Source organism: Taeniopygia guttata, chromosome 7, assembly GCF_048771995.1.
Source record: "Taeniopygia guttata chromosome 7, bTaeGut7.mat, whole genome shotgun sequence".
Lineage (NCBI taxonomy): Eukaryota > Metazoa > Chordata > Aves > Passeriformes > Estrildidae > Taeniopygia > Taeniopygia guttata.
In genome coordinates, this window is record NC_133032.1 from 34,592,049 (window position 1) to 34,605,694 (window position 13,646).

Here is a 13,646-nt window from a genome sequence, read left to right on the forward strand (position 1 = left end):
GCTGGGGACAACCAGCTTCCCATGAGCAAAGCTCTGCTGATTTCAGCTGCTGCTGAGAAGTGATTATGATCAAGCAAGATAGAAAACTCCATGTGTGCTTGAACCTTTAAATTAAAACTATGCTTTTTTCATCTTCCTGTTCTAGTAAAAAGCAGCTCCTCCTTTTAAAGGTGTAGAATATATTTATCAGCTTCCGTCTCCTCAAAGCTCCTCACTTCACTTTTCATAGAATATATAATATTCAATTCTCATGGAGCTACGAACATGGATATTAAACTGTCCCATCAAAGCCAGTCCTGCAGGAAATCTCTTTAAATTGTCAAATTAAAATCAGATAATGAACAAATAATTTTAGATTTTGAAAATTCTTATATTTTAAGATGTACCTTAATATGTCTTACAATTTTGATCAGCGTTTAATAACCTTTTTCTATACTTTTTATGATCCACCATACACAACATTTCTTAGAAGAAAATGTGTCAACAGCCCATTAAAGCCCCACTGAACTTTTAAATAAAATTGTGCAAAATGATTAATAGAGAATGATGTGAAAGGCCATTGTGGTACTTGTACTTTCACTGGACAGGGTGTGAGTGAGATGACAAGAACACAGCTGTATAACCAGGGAAAATGGGAATTCTCTGAGAAGTCTGAGGGCTTGATAACAATTTTAGAAAGAGCTTAAACTGGACACTTAATACACATTATTAGACCCTGGCTTCAAGTCTGAGATTATGACCTAAACCGCTAAAAAAAAAATCAACTGTTACATCTATGCTCACCAAAACTGAAATATTATGAACAAAACATCAAAAATGTAAGAAATGTATTTGGGTCTAAATTTTGGAAAACCTCAGGTAAAACAAAGCCTCAGAAAAAGTAGCCTTGAAAGTCTCTCCATCTTTACAGGTCCATCATTGTATAAATAAAAGGATGTCAGTAGCACAAAGATTTTAAAAGTTCTCAGAAGCTGCCGAAATAAACAAACCAAAATACAATCTTCAAAAGTGACTCCAAAATTACATGGCACAAGTCAAAACATTTGGAGTGATTTAATTAAAATGAAACTCATGTACATGAGTTTGTCAGCTCACTGAAAGAGAATAAACTTACAGAATAAAAGACTATTTCAGCCAAATATAGAAAACACATGGTGATTCTGAAGCCCAATGAAAGCTGAAAATAAATACTATCAAAAATTAAATCACTAGATCAAAGTCGAATGGTCCATCTTGAAGATGAAAAGTTCCTACTTAACCTCATAATTGGGATGACAAACTCCTGCACAGTGGGTTATGTGCTGAGTGATAAAAGAGGGGATGATGACAAGGAAACTAGAAGTACCAAGAGTTAAAGCAAAAAGATGCAAGATAAAAAGGTTTATAAAGTGCAGTCTTCAACCTGAAGGTGCAATGAGACCTTCAGTCCCATTAGTCTTGCTGAAGAGACTCCTAGGCTTAAATGTCTCCCAAAACACAATTCAAGTAGGTTAAGCCTCTTCGTTGAACAAGGTAGAACCTGTAAAGCTGTCAAGTATTGGGGGAATTAAATTTCCTTGACTACAGTTCCTAACAGCTATTTTATATGGTTGTTCTTAAAACAGTCCCAAGCTTTTAAAATACTTTCAAAGCTATTATCATATTTTTCATATTTTGACAGCTTTTAAAACAGTTGCTGCCATGTCGATTGCATGTGAATAAATGAGGCCAATTCCATTTTAATTAGCTAAAAATTTAGTCCAGAACTAAACCAAAAACATAATTGCATTTCAGTCATTGTTCTCAGAAAAAAAATGGAAACCATGCACATTTGTTTAATCTTTTCATTTAAGAGATACACTGAAGTATTTATTGCATTTGCAGCTTAGGAACCTGACCTCAAGTACTGTTAAATTGGGTAAGCCCACTCTTAGGATCATCCTCCACACATGAGGAGCAGCAGCCTGGTGCTCAAGCTCTTTGCAATCTGAGGAGTTAAAACAGTAGCTGATTTCAAAAGAGGCTACTTTAACTGCTGTAAATGCACTTAGTCCGGAATTATTTACATGGAAGTAGCAATCCAGCCTTTCAATGAAGTGGAAATACCTGCAGGGTCATATTCTGAGTGTAAATCCAACTCCTATGATTAATATGCTTCACCTTCCTGTATTTTATGATGCACAGAGACCCAAAGACTCAGCCTAAGAAAGTAAGGTGAGTTCTAAGCTCTGAAAGCAAGGGGAAAAATAAAAATAAAAATATTTTTTTAAAAAGTGCATTCCTCCTCAAGGGGGTCATGCCTCATGAGAGAGAGACAATGAAAAACACCTCTTCTTAAGGAGATCCCAAAATCTTCATGTCCCTACCCAATGCACAAAGCAAAGCAGGACTGGAACAGTATCCTGGAAAATCCCCCCTGATAAAAATGCCAGTCTGAACTGAACAATGCCTAAATGAAATGACATTTTCTGCTTGTGTGACAGTTTCTGCTTGTGTGACAATACCAGCAGCATCAGAGCAGTCACCTCAAAAGATCACAGCCAAAAGTTTCTGAGGGATGTGTTCTTAATCTTTAATATACAACTCGTCTATAAAGTGGTTTCCTGTGGTTTTCTCTGTACAACTATTCAGCCTTGAGCCTGCTCTTTTACAAGGAAAACATGCACACACTCACAAATAGTTTCTTTAAAAGAAATTTTTATGCTCCTTTGGGAGCAATGGCAAGATCAGCCTCACTGAGCATGACAAAAAAGGAAGTTCCTAAAGGCTGCGGTTAGCTTACAAAATCCCAATTACAATTTCAAACAAAGAATATATTAACAAGCCAAAATTCCCTCCCTTAAGACTTTAGCTCATTCAGCAAAACTGTCTAAAAGGCAATACTTTCTCTCTCTGGTGTCAGCTTATTTGGAAGCTAACAGCAACTGCATCAAATGTCCCTTTTTTCTGAAAAATAAAGGAATTTTCTGAGTACCAAATAAAGCAGCAGTCATATAGAAAGCAAACACTGTACCTTCTATTAGCAGGCACAGCATTCTGAAATTTGGCCACCTTGAGGGTAGATTTGGGCCCAGATTTTGCCTTAAAAACAAAACCCACACTAAATACAAGAAAAACCCCAAACAAACTATACTTTTACATGTCTTTGAATGTCAGAGAGAGTCCCTGAAAAGCAGCTGTGTTAAGAGGAACACTGTTGCAGCAACCCTGACTTAGCACAGTGACACACAGACTAGCTTGGTTTAGGGAAAGGAAACGTAGATGCTACAGTATCAGAAAAAAGAAAATATAACCAGTAAAAAAAAATAATCTTTTAAACAGCATTTTATCTGTATTAATTCCTGATGCTCATTTTTATGTTTGGTGGCAGACCAAACAAACAATCTGGTAATTAGAAATATGTTTTAACTAAAGTGAGCAAATAAATAATCAACAGCTCATAGGAATGCTGCATGTAGGAGATGAAATGCAGTTTTCTTCAGTAAAGCACATTTTTATGTTTACATGCAGAGTAGCAATTTTATTTTCTAAATTCCATCCATGCAAACCTATGGCTTTTATCTCATTTCTCTACTGATACAAGTAGCAACAACCATGGATTTTTCCACTACTCTCAAACTACTTTTATCCTGTGCAGCATCAGTGTTGATTGTAGACCAAGATGGGGGAGCAAATTAAAAACAAACAAACAAAAAACCAAAAATACAGGCAGGATGTATGATATAATTTAAGAAAAGGCAAATGTAATCATGTATTTTATGTCTATGAGCCAATGCAGATATGTTACCCTCTGTAATTGATACTTGCACAGCACCTCTTGGTCACACAAGGAAAAAGGGAAATAAAGGCAGTGTGAATGCACAGAAGGGATTCAGATGGGAATAGTGCTGTGATTCACTTTTTAGTATTTATGAGAGAATCAATTTCTACTTAAATGGACTGAAACTCTGGAGAGTAACTTTCTCGTGCCACAACCCATATTTGTTTTTCTATTTTTGTTCATCCAGTCACTTCAAAATGCTTGGAGACTCTAAGGGAAAACATCCTTTTACAACAGACCTCTGGAGAAACTGTATAAGTACCTTGCTGTTTGCGTGGATCATAAATCTGGAGCCCAAACAAAGGCGGCCTCTCACTTCTCAACAGTGTCACATTCCTTGTTACCAAATCCAACTGGAAAATTGACCCATTCATGTAATCTGTCCAGTATATATAATTTCCATGATGTGACAGTCCAAAAGGGTGATTCAAATCTTTTCCATTGTAGACTACCTGCAATTAATTAGTGGTAGGTGAGCGTCAGCAAGGTTAAAAGAACCTTTAATTTTTCAGAGAAAGTAAAACAGGAAATAGGAAAACTGAGATCATTAGTGGAATTAAGGACCTCCATATCCCCCAAAATCTTTACTGTAATAAAGAATTATAGATGTGATTGATCCTGTTAAATTTTGACCAAAATAACCTATAATTAAATACCAATGGTTAAGCATCAAAAGCATGTATCTTATAATTATTTTCAGCTACATAAATTCAAGTAGTGATGCATTTTTGTACATCTCAGGATTATAGAAAACACACTTAAAAAAAAAAAAAAAAAACATTCTGTGACACACTTCAAAATAAGACCTGTAGACACGTGCTTCTTATTATTCACCAGTCACTAATTTTATGAAGCAGATGGTAAAACTTCCCCAAATTATCAGACTCAATTTTGAGCCTTAGCCTTTCTCAAAGTCTCTTACTCTGTGCTTGTTGCCTCTGCAAACCCACACAGAATGTCTGCACAGACTTGTATCCAGCTAGTACAGGCATTAGTAACAGCCAAAGCAATCTCTCTCCATTTTTACAGTATTTGCTGAGTGCTGTCCCTCTGAATATTTCTACAAATGCTCAAATGAGGCACAGAGATTCAGAAAAACCCATCCAGTGAAGCTGAAGGAAAAACCTGTCTTTGGCAAAGCCAGAAAACCCGTGTTTTCCTACCAAAAAGCTCTTTGCAGCTTCATGGCTCAATCAAAATATAACTCACTGCCAAATAAGAAAAAATAGATTAATAAAAAAAAATAAAAATAGGTTTGGTGACACTTAGGATAGAAGAACAGCTAAGCTGTGTTTCAGCCTCTCACTCGAGACTGCCACCATCGTTCCAGCAGAGGTGACACGGACACACCGCGGGTTCCAGACTTTAAACTCCTTGGGAAGCATTTTTAATCTAACACAATAAAATCCAGAGACAGAACACGCCTGTGGCAAACCAGCAGCATTTCTCTTTTACCTTTCTGTCAGTCCCATTCAAATAGATCCTTTCAATGTGATCATAATAGGCATCACACCAGTAGAGCACGTTGGCACGGTAGTCCAGAGTTAAACCATTTGGCCAGAGCATCTTTGATGTGACAAAAACCTGCCGGCTGTAGCCATCCATCCAGGCCTTCTCAATCCTCCCCACGCTGGCATCTATTTCATCTTCCTCCCAGTCTGTCCAATACATCCATCTAGGGAATTACAGAAACGAGCAGTCACATCCCATTTTAATCAGGTGCATTGTATCACAGGCTTTCAGCAGCAGCTCGTCCAAGCCAGAGTAATTTTGACTTTTTCATGTTTCTTTCCATTGCTGTTTCTGCAGCTCTGTTTACTGTCCCTGACCACTGGATGCTGCTGAAGTGACACTTATATTATTTTGCTCATATTGTGATAAATTACATGAATACCAGAGAACCAACAGACAAAAAAAGTAAAATAATTAAGATCTTATTTATTCCCACCAGAATTACGGGGTTTCTTCATTTGTTGTTTTTTTAAACCATTACCTGTATTGACTTTGTCGAAAAACCTCACATTTTTACAGTGAGCTGATTCTGGCAAGGTCCAATTTGCCTTTATGATGTAAATCTCCTTTTTATTACACCTAATTCTATCAAATAAGTTGCAACACAATAATTATTTTCACTCTGGTTTTAGAGCTAAAGGATAAGTTCTGTGAACTTCATTAACACAGTTAAACCTCTCAGAAAACTGTAAGGTGCACTTTGTCCATCACAAAAATGTTTAGAAACAGTTGCTGAGGAAATCAGTTGAAAAAAAGCCAGTAGGCAATTTGAACATAGTTTTACGGCTTATAGTGCAGCATTATAGATTTAAAAAAATAAATAAATAAAAATAAAATAACAATAAAAAATAAAATAAAAATAAAACAACAAAGTCTGAAAGACTTTTCAATATTACATTGGAAAAGTTTAAAAAAATCTATTAACTCCTCTAAAATTATTAGCTCAGAGGAATTCTATGAGCCATCCTCTGCTGGAAACTACAGAATAAAGTTTTCCTTATTGAATTATTCTGAATATCATATTCTATTACAGAATATGCCCTTTAAAACAGTGATTTTGATCATTTAAAATGCACAACTTGAACTTGTACAAAAACAGAGGATATCAAATATGCCAAGAAACACAACATTTTTTTTTCTTTTTTCTAATCTGTTTTTCCCTAAGAAAATGAGTTATTGGGAAGAAAGAAGCCTGTAAGCACTCTGTGAATCATCTCAGACTGTATCACCTACAGTCACATCAGCTCATAAATGAAAACATTTGCCAGACAGCAGATGTTACTTTTACTCAACCTAGGACTTCAATTAATAAGCATTAAAGAGAAAAAAACATCATGCCTATCTTAAATCCTATTTGTTCATCACGATTTAATTGCTATTAATGTACCTCACTTTTCCTTTTGCTAGATCTATGGTTCTGAAATAACTTCTGTGATCCTAACCCAGTAACCATTTAATTGGCATGTACTTTGAAGAGTAAATTCCTGGAATTTAAATACTGAACTTACGAAGGAATGATACACCGAAGTGAAAAATTATTTTATTATCACATCTGTGTAAATTATATCAAATTTACTGATCAAAAATGTATTCATATGTACTTTTTTATATAAGCATAATTTTATATTTATTAGAAACTAGAAAAGAAAAGAAAAATTGCATTACACAAGTTTGCAGATATGCATATGCAGCTTGTTTATTTTTCATTTCTCTCCAATCACCCACTATAAGGTTGTTTTGGGTTCTTTAATGTTTTTGGAAACATGTGTAAAGAACATCAGTCTATTTGTGATCCACAAGCCTTACAAACTCCATTGCATGTTTGACTCTAACAGCACTGGGTTTAATCACAGAATTATAAACCCTGCACATGCCCTGAGGCTCAGGTCAATATAGCACATATTTTATTGGGAGACAAAATATGTTTTACAAATAGTTACATGACTTCTCAACAGCAATTACTGAGCTTTTCCCCATTAACTTTTTGTCTGTCCTTATTCCATTTATCCTGTCATAAGCTAAAAACTGCTCACAGTGACAGGCATTTATGTCAGGGTGCTTTAATTGTATCTCAAAATGCAGTTAATGCTCCAACACCGCTTAAATCAAGACTAAAATTTTGGAAACACAATTAAAAAGCCATAATAAATGCTATCCCTCAGGAAGAGCTTCCATGAGAAGTATAATCATGAAGGACACGCTATTTTATTAGAGAAGTGTTTTATATAATGGCCTTTTTCAGGCAATACATCTTCAGACACTGCTTCCTGTGCCATGCATTTACTGAGCTGGAAAATTTAACAAAGTAATTGCAGGTGTGGTTATGGCCCATGGTCTCATTTTATACCCTCACTATCTGACCTTAATAATTGTAGCCTTTGCACAGCCACTTCCACCCCTCAAAGGACAGACTCAAAAGGGAAAACCTAAAAGTGTAAATATTTTCTATAATAGGGAAATAGCAATCCAGCCACACTGAATGATGTACCTACCTACATCATTCTGCAGTGATTTTCTAAGTAAATGACCATTATACCACAGTAATATTGTTGTTTTCTTTATTATGCAGCCTACTAAAATTAATTTAAGCTAATAAGTAATGAAGAGTACCTGTCTCAGTTTTTTAAACTAATGTGCACAAAGATATGGTCATAATTGGCCCCAGAAATTGAGATTACAGGGAGAGAAACACAGGAGAGCATCTTAAAATTCACTTGATATTAAAAATTCATACAGGACTTACACCTTCAATTTGTTTGAGAAAAAGGTGAGTCACATTCAGATTAACAGGACAGACAGGCAACAGTGACAGGCATACAAATTATTCTGAAGGCTTCAGGGCAAGCATGCTGGGCAGGAATTAGAGATGTTACAGATCACTCCATGACTCTACAAACCTCATCCTGAGCAAACTGAATCCTGTATTCATGCCACAGAGACAACCATTACAGAAAAATCAGTTTGCTCCGTACCCATTGACAGGATCGACAACAATTCCTCTGGGGTGGGACATGTCTCCCTCCAACAACGTTTTCCTACTCTGAGCAGCTTTTTCCAGCCTGGCAACAGCAATGGTTTTCCTGTGGCCATCGTTGGTCCAATAGAGATTATTTCCAATCCAGTCCACTGCTATGCCTTCCACATTATCAAGGTCTGTTGAGAGAGAGAGAACTGTAATTAGAGATTAATATTATTTATGTTCTATATATATTTATGGTCACTATTTATTATGTGATACCCATGTCATATTTTTAAAATTGCTTTTTTCCCTTATCTACTGAAGGTCCAAAGCAAATTACAGATATTTGGTACCAACAAAAGTACCAACTAAACCTTTTTCACTTAACTTAAATATTGTAAACCAATCACAGATGTAGAGGTGACAGTACATCCTGTGAGACAAAATATGAGAAAGTTATTAAAAAAAAAAAAAAGTGGTATGAGCTGAGGAGTCTTGCAAAATGTGTTTTAACATTTTTATCTGTATTTCTGATACACCTGAACACCACTGCACTTTTGGGAACCCATTTTTCCTTGTGGTTTAAGAAGCTGGAGGGAAGCAAAGGTGTCAGAATGAGCTCTCTGGGACATGAAAGAACAGAATGATGACATTTCTAACCCAGCAACCGCCTGGTCTGACAAGAATCACCCAAAGCACAGAAGAACTGTGGCTCAGGCAGTGTCTGAGAGCAGCTCAACCACATTCTCCAGGCTGATGGACACTGCCAGTTTTATTTTTCATCTCTCAATGCCTTTCTACATTCTTTTGCAAAGACAATGTCAGAGGCAGCTGAAAGTTCCTGAAAGAGGAGAGTGGCCTTTGGTCTTGGAGTGGTCAAGGAGGTTGAGAAAAGTGCTAAGAATGGAAGAGAAAAGAAGAGAGAATTTAACCAAGGACCTGGAGCCCAAGGCCCAGGGAAAATAAAAAAAACACAAAATTGCTGAACAGAACGGGCAACACAGAGAAACTTGAGCTGTGCAAGAAACGTCCTATAGAGCTCTGAGAGGACTCAGCAGATTTTGTTTGTCAAGAAACCATTGGCATGGGTAATATCAAGCTTGAGGACAAGGACTGATTTGTTCAAGACCCATTCTATTTTTATCCTGTCTGACATAGGCAAATTTGAGCTAAACACAGTTTTTATACTATAATCTCAGATTTTTATATTAATATAATCTCTTTAAGAAAACTATTTTGATGATTTTTTTTTTTTTTGCTTCTTTGGGAGTCAAAACAGTCCAAATATGGGCTGTACTTGTATCAGCAGCAAAACTGTTAGATTACAATGCTGGACACCTCTTAAAATTTACAAGACTTTTGCTCCACATCTATTCAGCATCATATAATACTGTCCCTGAGCTACCTTGCCTTCTGCAGGAATTTTGGGGCAAATGTGATTCTAAACTAAATACAATCTAAGTCCAAAAACCCCTCATGGTAACTAGATACTAAATACCTCAGAAAGTTGGGGGCTTTTTTTAAGGAGAATTCTAGAGCACGACCCTACAGAGATAACTTTAATCAGTTTTGTGGAGTTATAATTAAAAATTCACTTTTTTTTCACTGAAAGATTTATATACATTAATTATTTTTCACATCAAGTAGTAAACAGGAAGAAAACAATGGTCATTCTGCCTTTCTTGTCTTGATTTGACTACAGTAATTCCGTCCTTCTGCAGTAAAGCTTTTTCAGCATGAAAGGGATGAGGCAATAAAAAACCCTTGTGATCATTCTCCATCTGCTAATGGAAAAGTTAACATTTATAATTCTGGAATTTCCACTAGAATTTTACTACCATCACTAATATGAGAGCTCCAAACACACTGAATGTAAATGGGAGCTTTTCAAAAACAGTTCTAGAGGCAACAGTTTGGCACATTGCTTTTCAGAATGAAACAGAGAACAGGCACAACATGTAATTTGGTACAGAATGGCCAAGTTCACCAATGTCATGTCTAATAAATAGTGCCTCAAATGCTAGATGAACATAAAACCTGGTGGGAAAATAATTCTTCCATATACCAACCACCTAAACAGCTTCCAAAGAGCTTTAAAGACTTACTGTGGCCTTGTTTAAGCAACAGGTTGAGTATCTTGAATAATATTTACAAGTAAAATTATAAGAATTTTAAGGTCACAGCAATACCCCAAAAAAACATTAGGGAAGTAAAAAACCCCTGAGCTTGTGTTCATGTTACGTTCACTGAGCGGTGGTTAGATCTATTTAAAAATGTATGTGGTTTTTAAAAATACAGACATTAAAATTGTCTGTATTTTTTTCCCCAATTTTTAAAGTAAAAGACTGATTTTAAATGCAAGTTTGAAAGGTTAATTATAATTCTTGTTGCTGGTGGAAGTACAGTACTGCTGCAGCTGTGCCACCAGCTCTAAGCCAGGCTGTGCTGGGGGGCTGTCAAATTGTTATCAACACTACCCAGCAGTTTGCTTCCTAAAGTGAAGAAGCAGAAATCACAGCTGAAACTATATGGGAAATCAAACTCCTGCAGTGTGAGGTGCTCAGTGATCTCAGTTCCCAGTCAACAGCTGTAGGATCAGGCTCTCATGTAGGCAAACTCTAATTATCTGAGCTGCAATGCTGCCTGAACAAGTGTATACATTCTCAAAAAACCTGATAGTTACCAAAAAAAGGCAACTTATAATCTGAGAAGTGGCACCTACCACAGCTAGAAGCCCTTAGCAGCACGCTGTTCAGAGCAAATATTAAACCACCTCCTGACACACCTGATTTTCTGTAGTAGCCTTCCACCAAGGAATGATTTAATCTGTCCCTGCTGAGTTTGTGAGAGTTAACAAGAATAAGAGCTGAGGTGTTATGGCTGGGGGCCATATTAATTTTTTAAATCATGAAAAATACATTAACAAATGTTCTTTAAATATACTTTTAAAGTTTTGAAACTACACCAAGTCAGAACTAACAATGTAAGCTCCTGGGGAAGAAGGGAGGGGACAATGACAGTTACATATTTTTTGTCTTTGCAAATAATAGAATAACCAATAATAAATCATCAGATAATCCACAGCTCTTTCAGTATAACATTAATATTTTTGCTATGTTGTACTTATAAAGAATAGACACTGCCCCTAAACATTATTTACAGGAATATCACCAATTTTCTGTTTTGTATACAAAGTTTATTCATGTTTGAGTAGATCAATCCCAACCTGTGTGACCCCAGCCTCTGACCCCAACCTGTCTGACACCTTTCAGCCAGGATGCTTCCTGCTGCTCCTTTATAATGTTTTAATTTACATATTTCCTGCTCTTTCCTCTACTCCACATTTGAACTACTAAGTTGTCAAATGAAATGCACAGTTAGGAAAGGAAAGTCAGCAGTGGAAGATGTGAGATGCACATTATCCATTCCCGTGCTGGCAGTGAAATGAAGAATTACCAGACTGACAGCTGAGTATTTGTTATTTTCTGAGACAAATGCCCTTTATTAACCATTCACCAGAGCAGGGTAAAAAGCCTGTCGCTATTCCTTGCAGCTGAAGACATCTTTGTGCAGACTCTGAGGAGAGACCTTACACTAGAAGAGCATCATATCACTGCACAGAGGAGATGGCTGCTCAGAAGTGTGGATTAAAACATGCCTTATGAATGACAGGGAGTGAACATCCCCCTGCTGAAACAATGGTATTTTAGAGACTTTCACTGTCCTGAGCTTCCATTCACAAGTAAAGATATTAAGCTCTCTGAAGACTAAGATGAAAATTTATTCTTCTTGGACTGAGGACCAGAAAATAATTACTGTAGAATGAATTTCAGCTGAGGCAGTTCCTACCTCCTCTGAAGCAGTATTTCAGAGAAGGGTCCATAAAAGAAAACGAAATATTGATTGACAAACTGGAAGTTTTTTTCATCACAACAACATTTGGTGTGATGAGATATGATTCTAGACCAGGGAGATTCAGTGTAGTGGGAGATGTGGAAACGAGAGACTTGCTGGCATTTTCTTTGTTGCTATAATAAATGTTACAAGCATCTTAATTAAGGTTCTAATAAATGTTTAGGTCTAACTGTTGCTTCCACATTCACAATAGAAAATGCATCAGGAAAGACAATGCTTTTTTCCTAATGAGTTTTCAAGCACTACAGACAGTCTCATTCTGCCAAGCTAGTTGAATAAACTCCAGAATCCACAGCGTGATGCAGGCTGGAGCAAAGGAATCCTATAAAGTCCACAAGGATTTGGGATGGCTCAACAAATATCCAGCTACTGGAAGGAAAAAGTGGCGGAATAGGAATTATTCACCAGTGGTGAGCTTGAATGGACAAAGTAAGAATTCACAGCAGAGTGACTTAACCAAAGTTTACATTTCTGCCCTCAGGAAAAAAAAACCAAACCAACAAACAGGAAGCTGTAAAAAACTATCTCCAATTCTGTTCAAGGTCAAATTTGTGTCTGTTTTCTATGGGAGATCCAAAAAAACCTTTAAATTATCTGCAAATGTCAGTTCAACTTCTCGGTAGTGAGCATCTCTGAATGTCACCACCACTGAGCATCACCCACCGTCTTTGAGGATTGTTTCTCGCTCTGTGCCATCAATTTTCTGCCGTCCAATCAGGAAACTGGTGGTGTCAGCAAAGTAAATGTAATTGCTTTCAGCGTGGAAGTCCAGAGCACGAGGATTGACCAGGTTCTCTATGGGGATCATGTACTCATCAGACATTTTAGTATTCAGGTCCATTCCCCGGATTATTCCCGGCCGTCCCTTCCCATAAAAAAGAAACAATTCATTCTTTGGTCCTGCAAAAGAAAGATTACAAACATAAACAATTGATGCTGCTTAATCTTCTTCACAGTGCATAATATCCCTGTTTAATTAACTGGCATAATTAGTGGGGAGCAGGAGCCTTACTTGACACCAAAAATTAAACTTCCATATATTCTGAGGTATCTAGATTAAAAAACAAACAAAAAACCAAGAAAAAATAGCTAATCACATTATCTTATTCAAAACACAAGTTACTTCAGTGAGCTGCTTACGTCTAATTATTTTTTGTGTAAAAGTTCACCCTGAAAAAGCAGTTGTCAATTATGGAATAACTTTGCATCTGCTGTGAAGTGGACATACATAGCTCTGTAGACATTTAATTTTACAATTCATTAGGATCTATCAAGGTAATACAGACCACAATTGAAGTAGTCTCAAAAATCTAACAACACTATGAATGCCAGCATATACAAAATGCCTTTTTTCCACCTAAATTTTCTCAGAATCAAACAACAAAAAAGATTAAATTTATTTAAGATTGAAAGGAATAAAACAAATCAACGTACTTTGTTCTTTCCAGATGAGGTAGAAAA

General features: G+C 36.5%; 1 protein-coding gene across 3 annotated transcripts in view; it reads right to left on the reverse strand.

Moving 5' to 3' along the window:
* LRP1B (LDL receptor related protein 1B) overlaps positions 1-13,646 on the reverse strand; it is a 630,666-nt gene that overhangs the window by 210,584 nt on the left and 406,436 nt on the right. For all 3 annotated transcript variants that reach the window (XM_041717598.2, XM_032749504.3, XM_041717597.2), the window contains exons 11-14: positions 12,849-13,085; positions 8,284-8,464; positions 5,255-5,474; positions 4,062-4,251 (exon numbers count right to left, since the gene is read on the reverse strand). In XM_041717598.2, the coding sequence (XP_041573532.2) occupies positions 4,062-4,251; positions 5,255-5,474; positions 8,284-8,464; positions 12,849-13,085 (828 nt within the window). The remainder of the gene's footprint in view (positions 1-4,061; positions 4,252-5,254; positions 5,475-8,283; positions 8,465-12,848; positions 13,086-13,646) is intronic.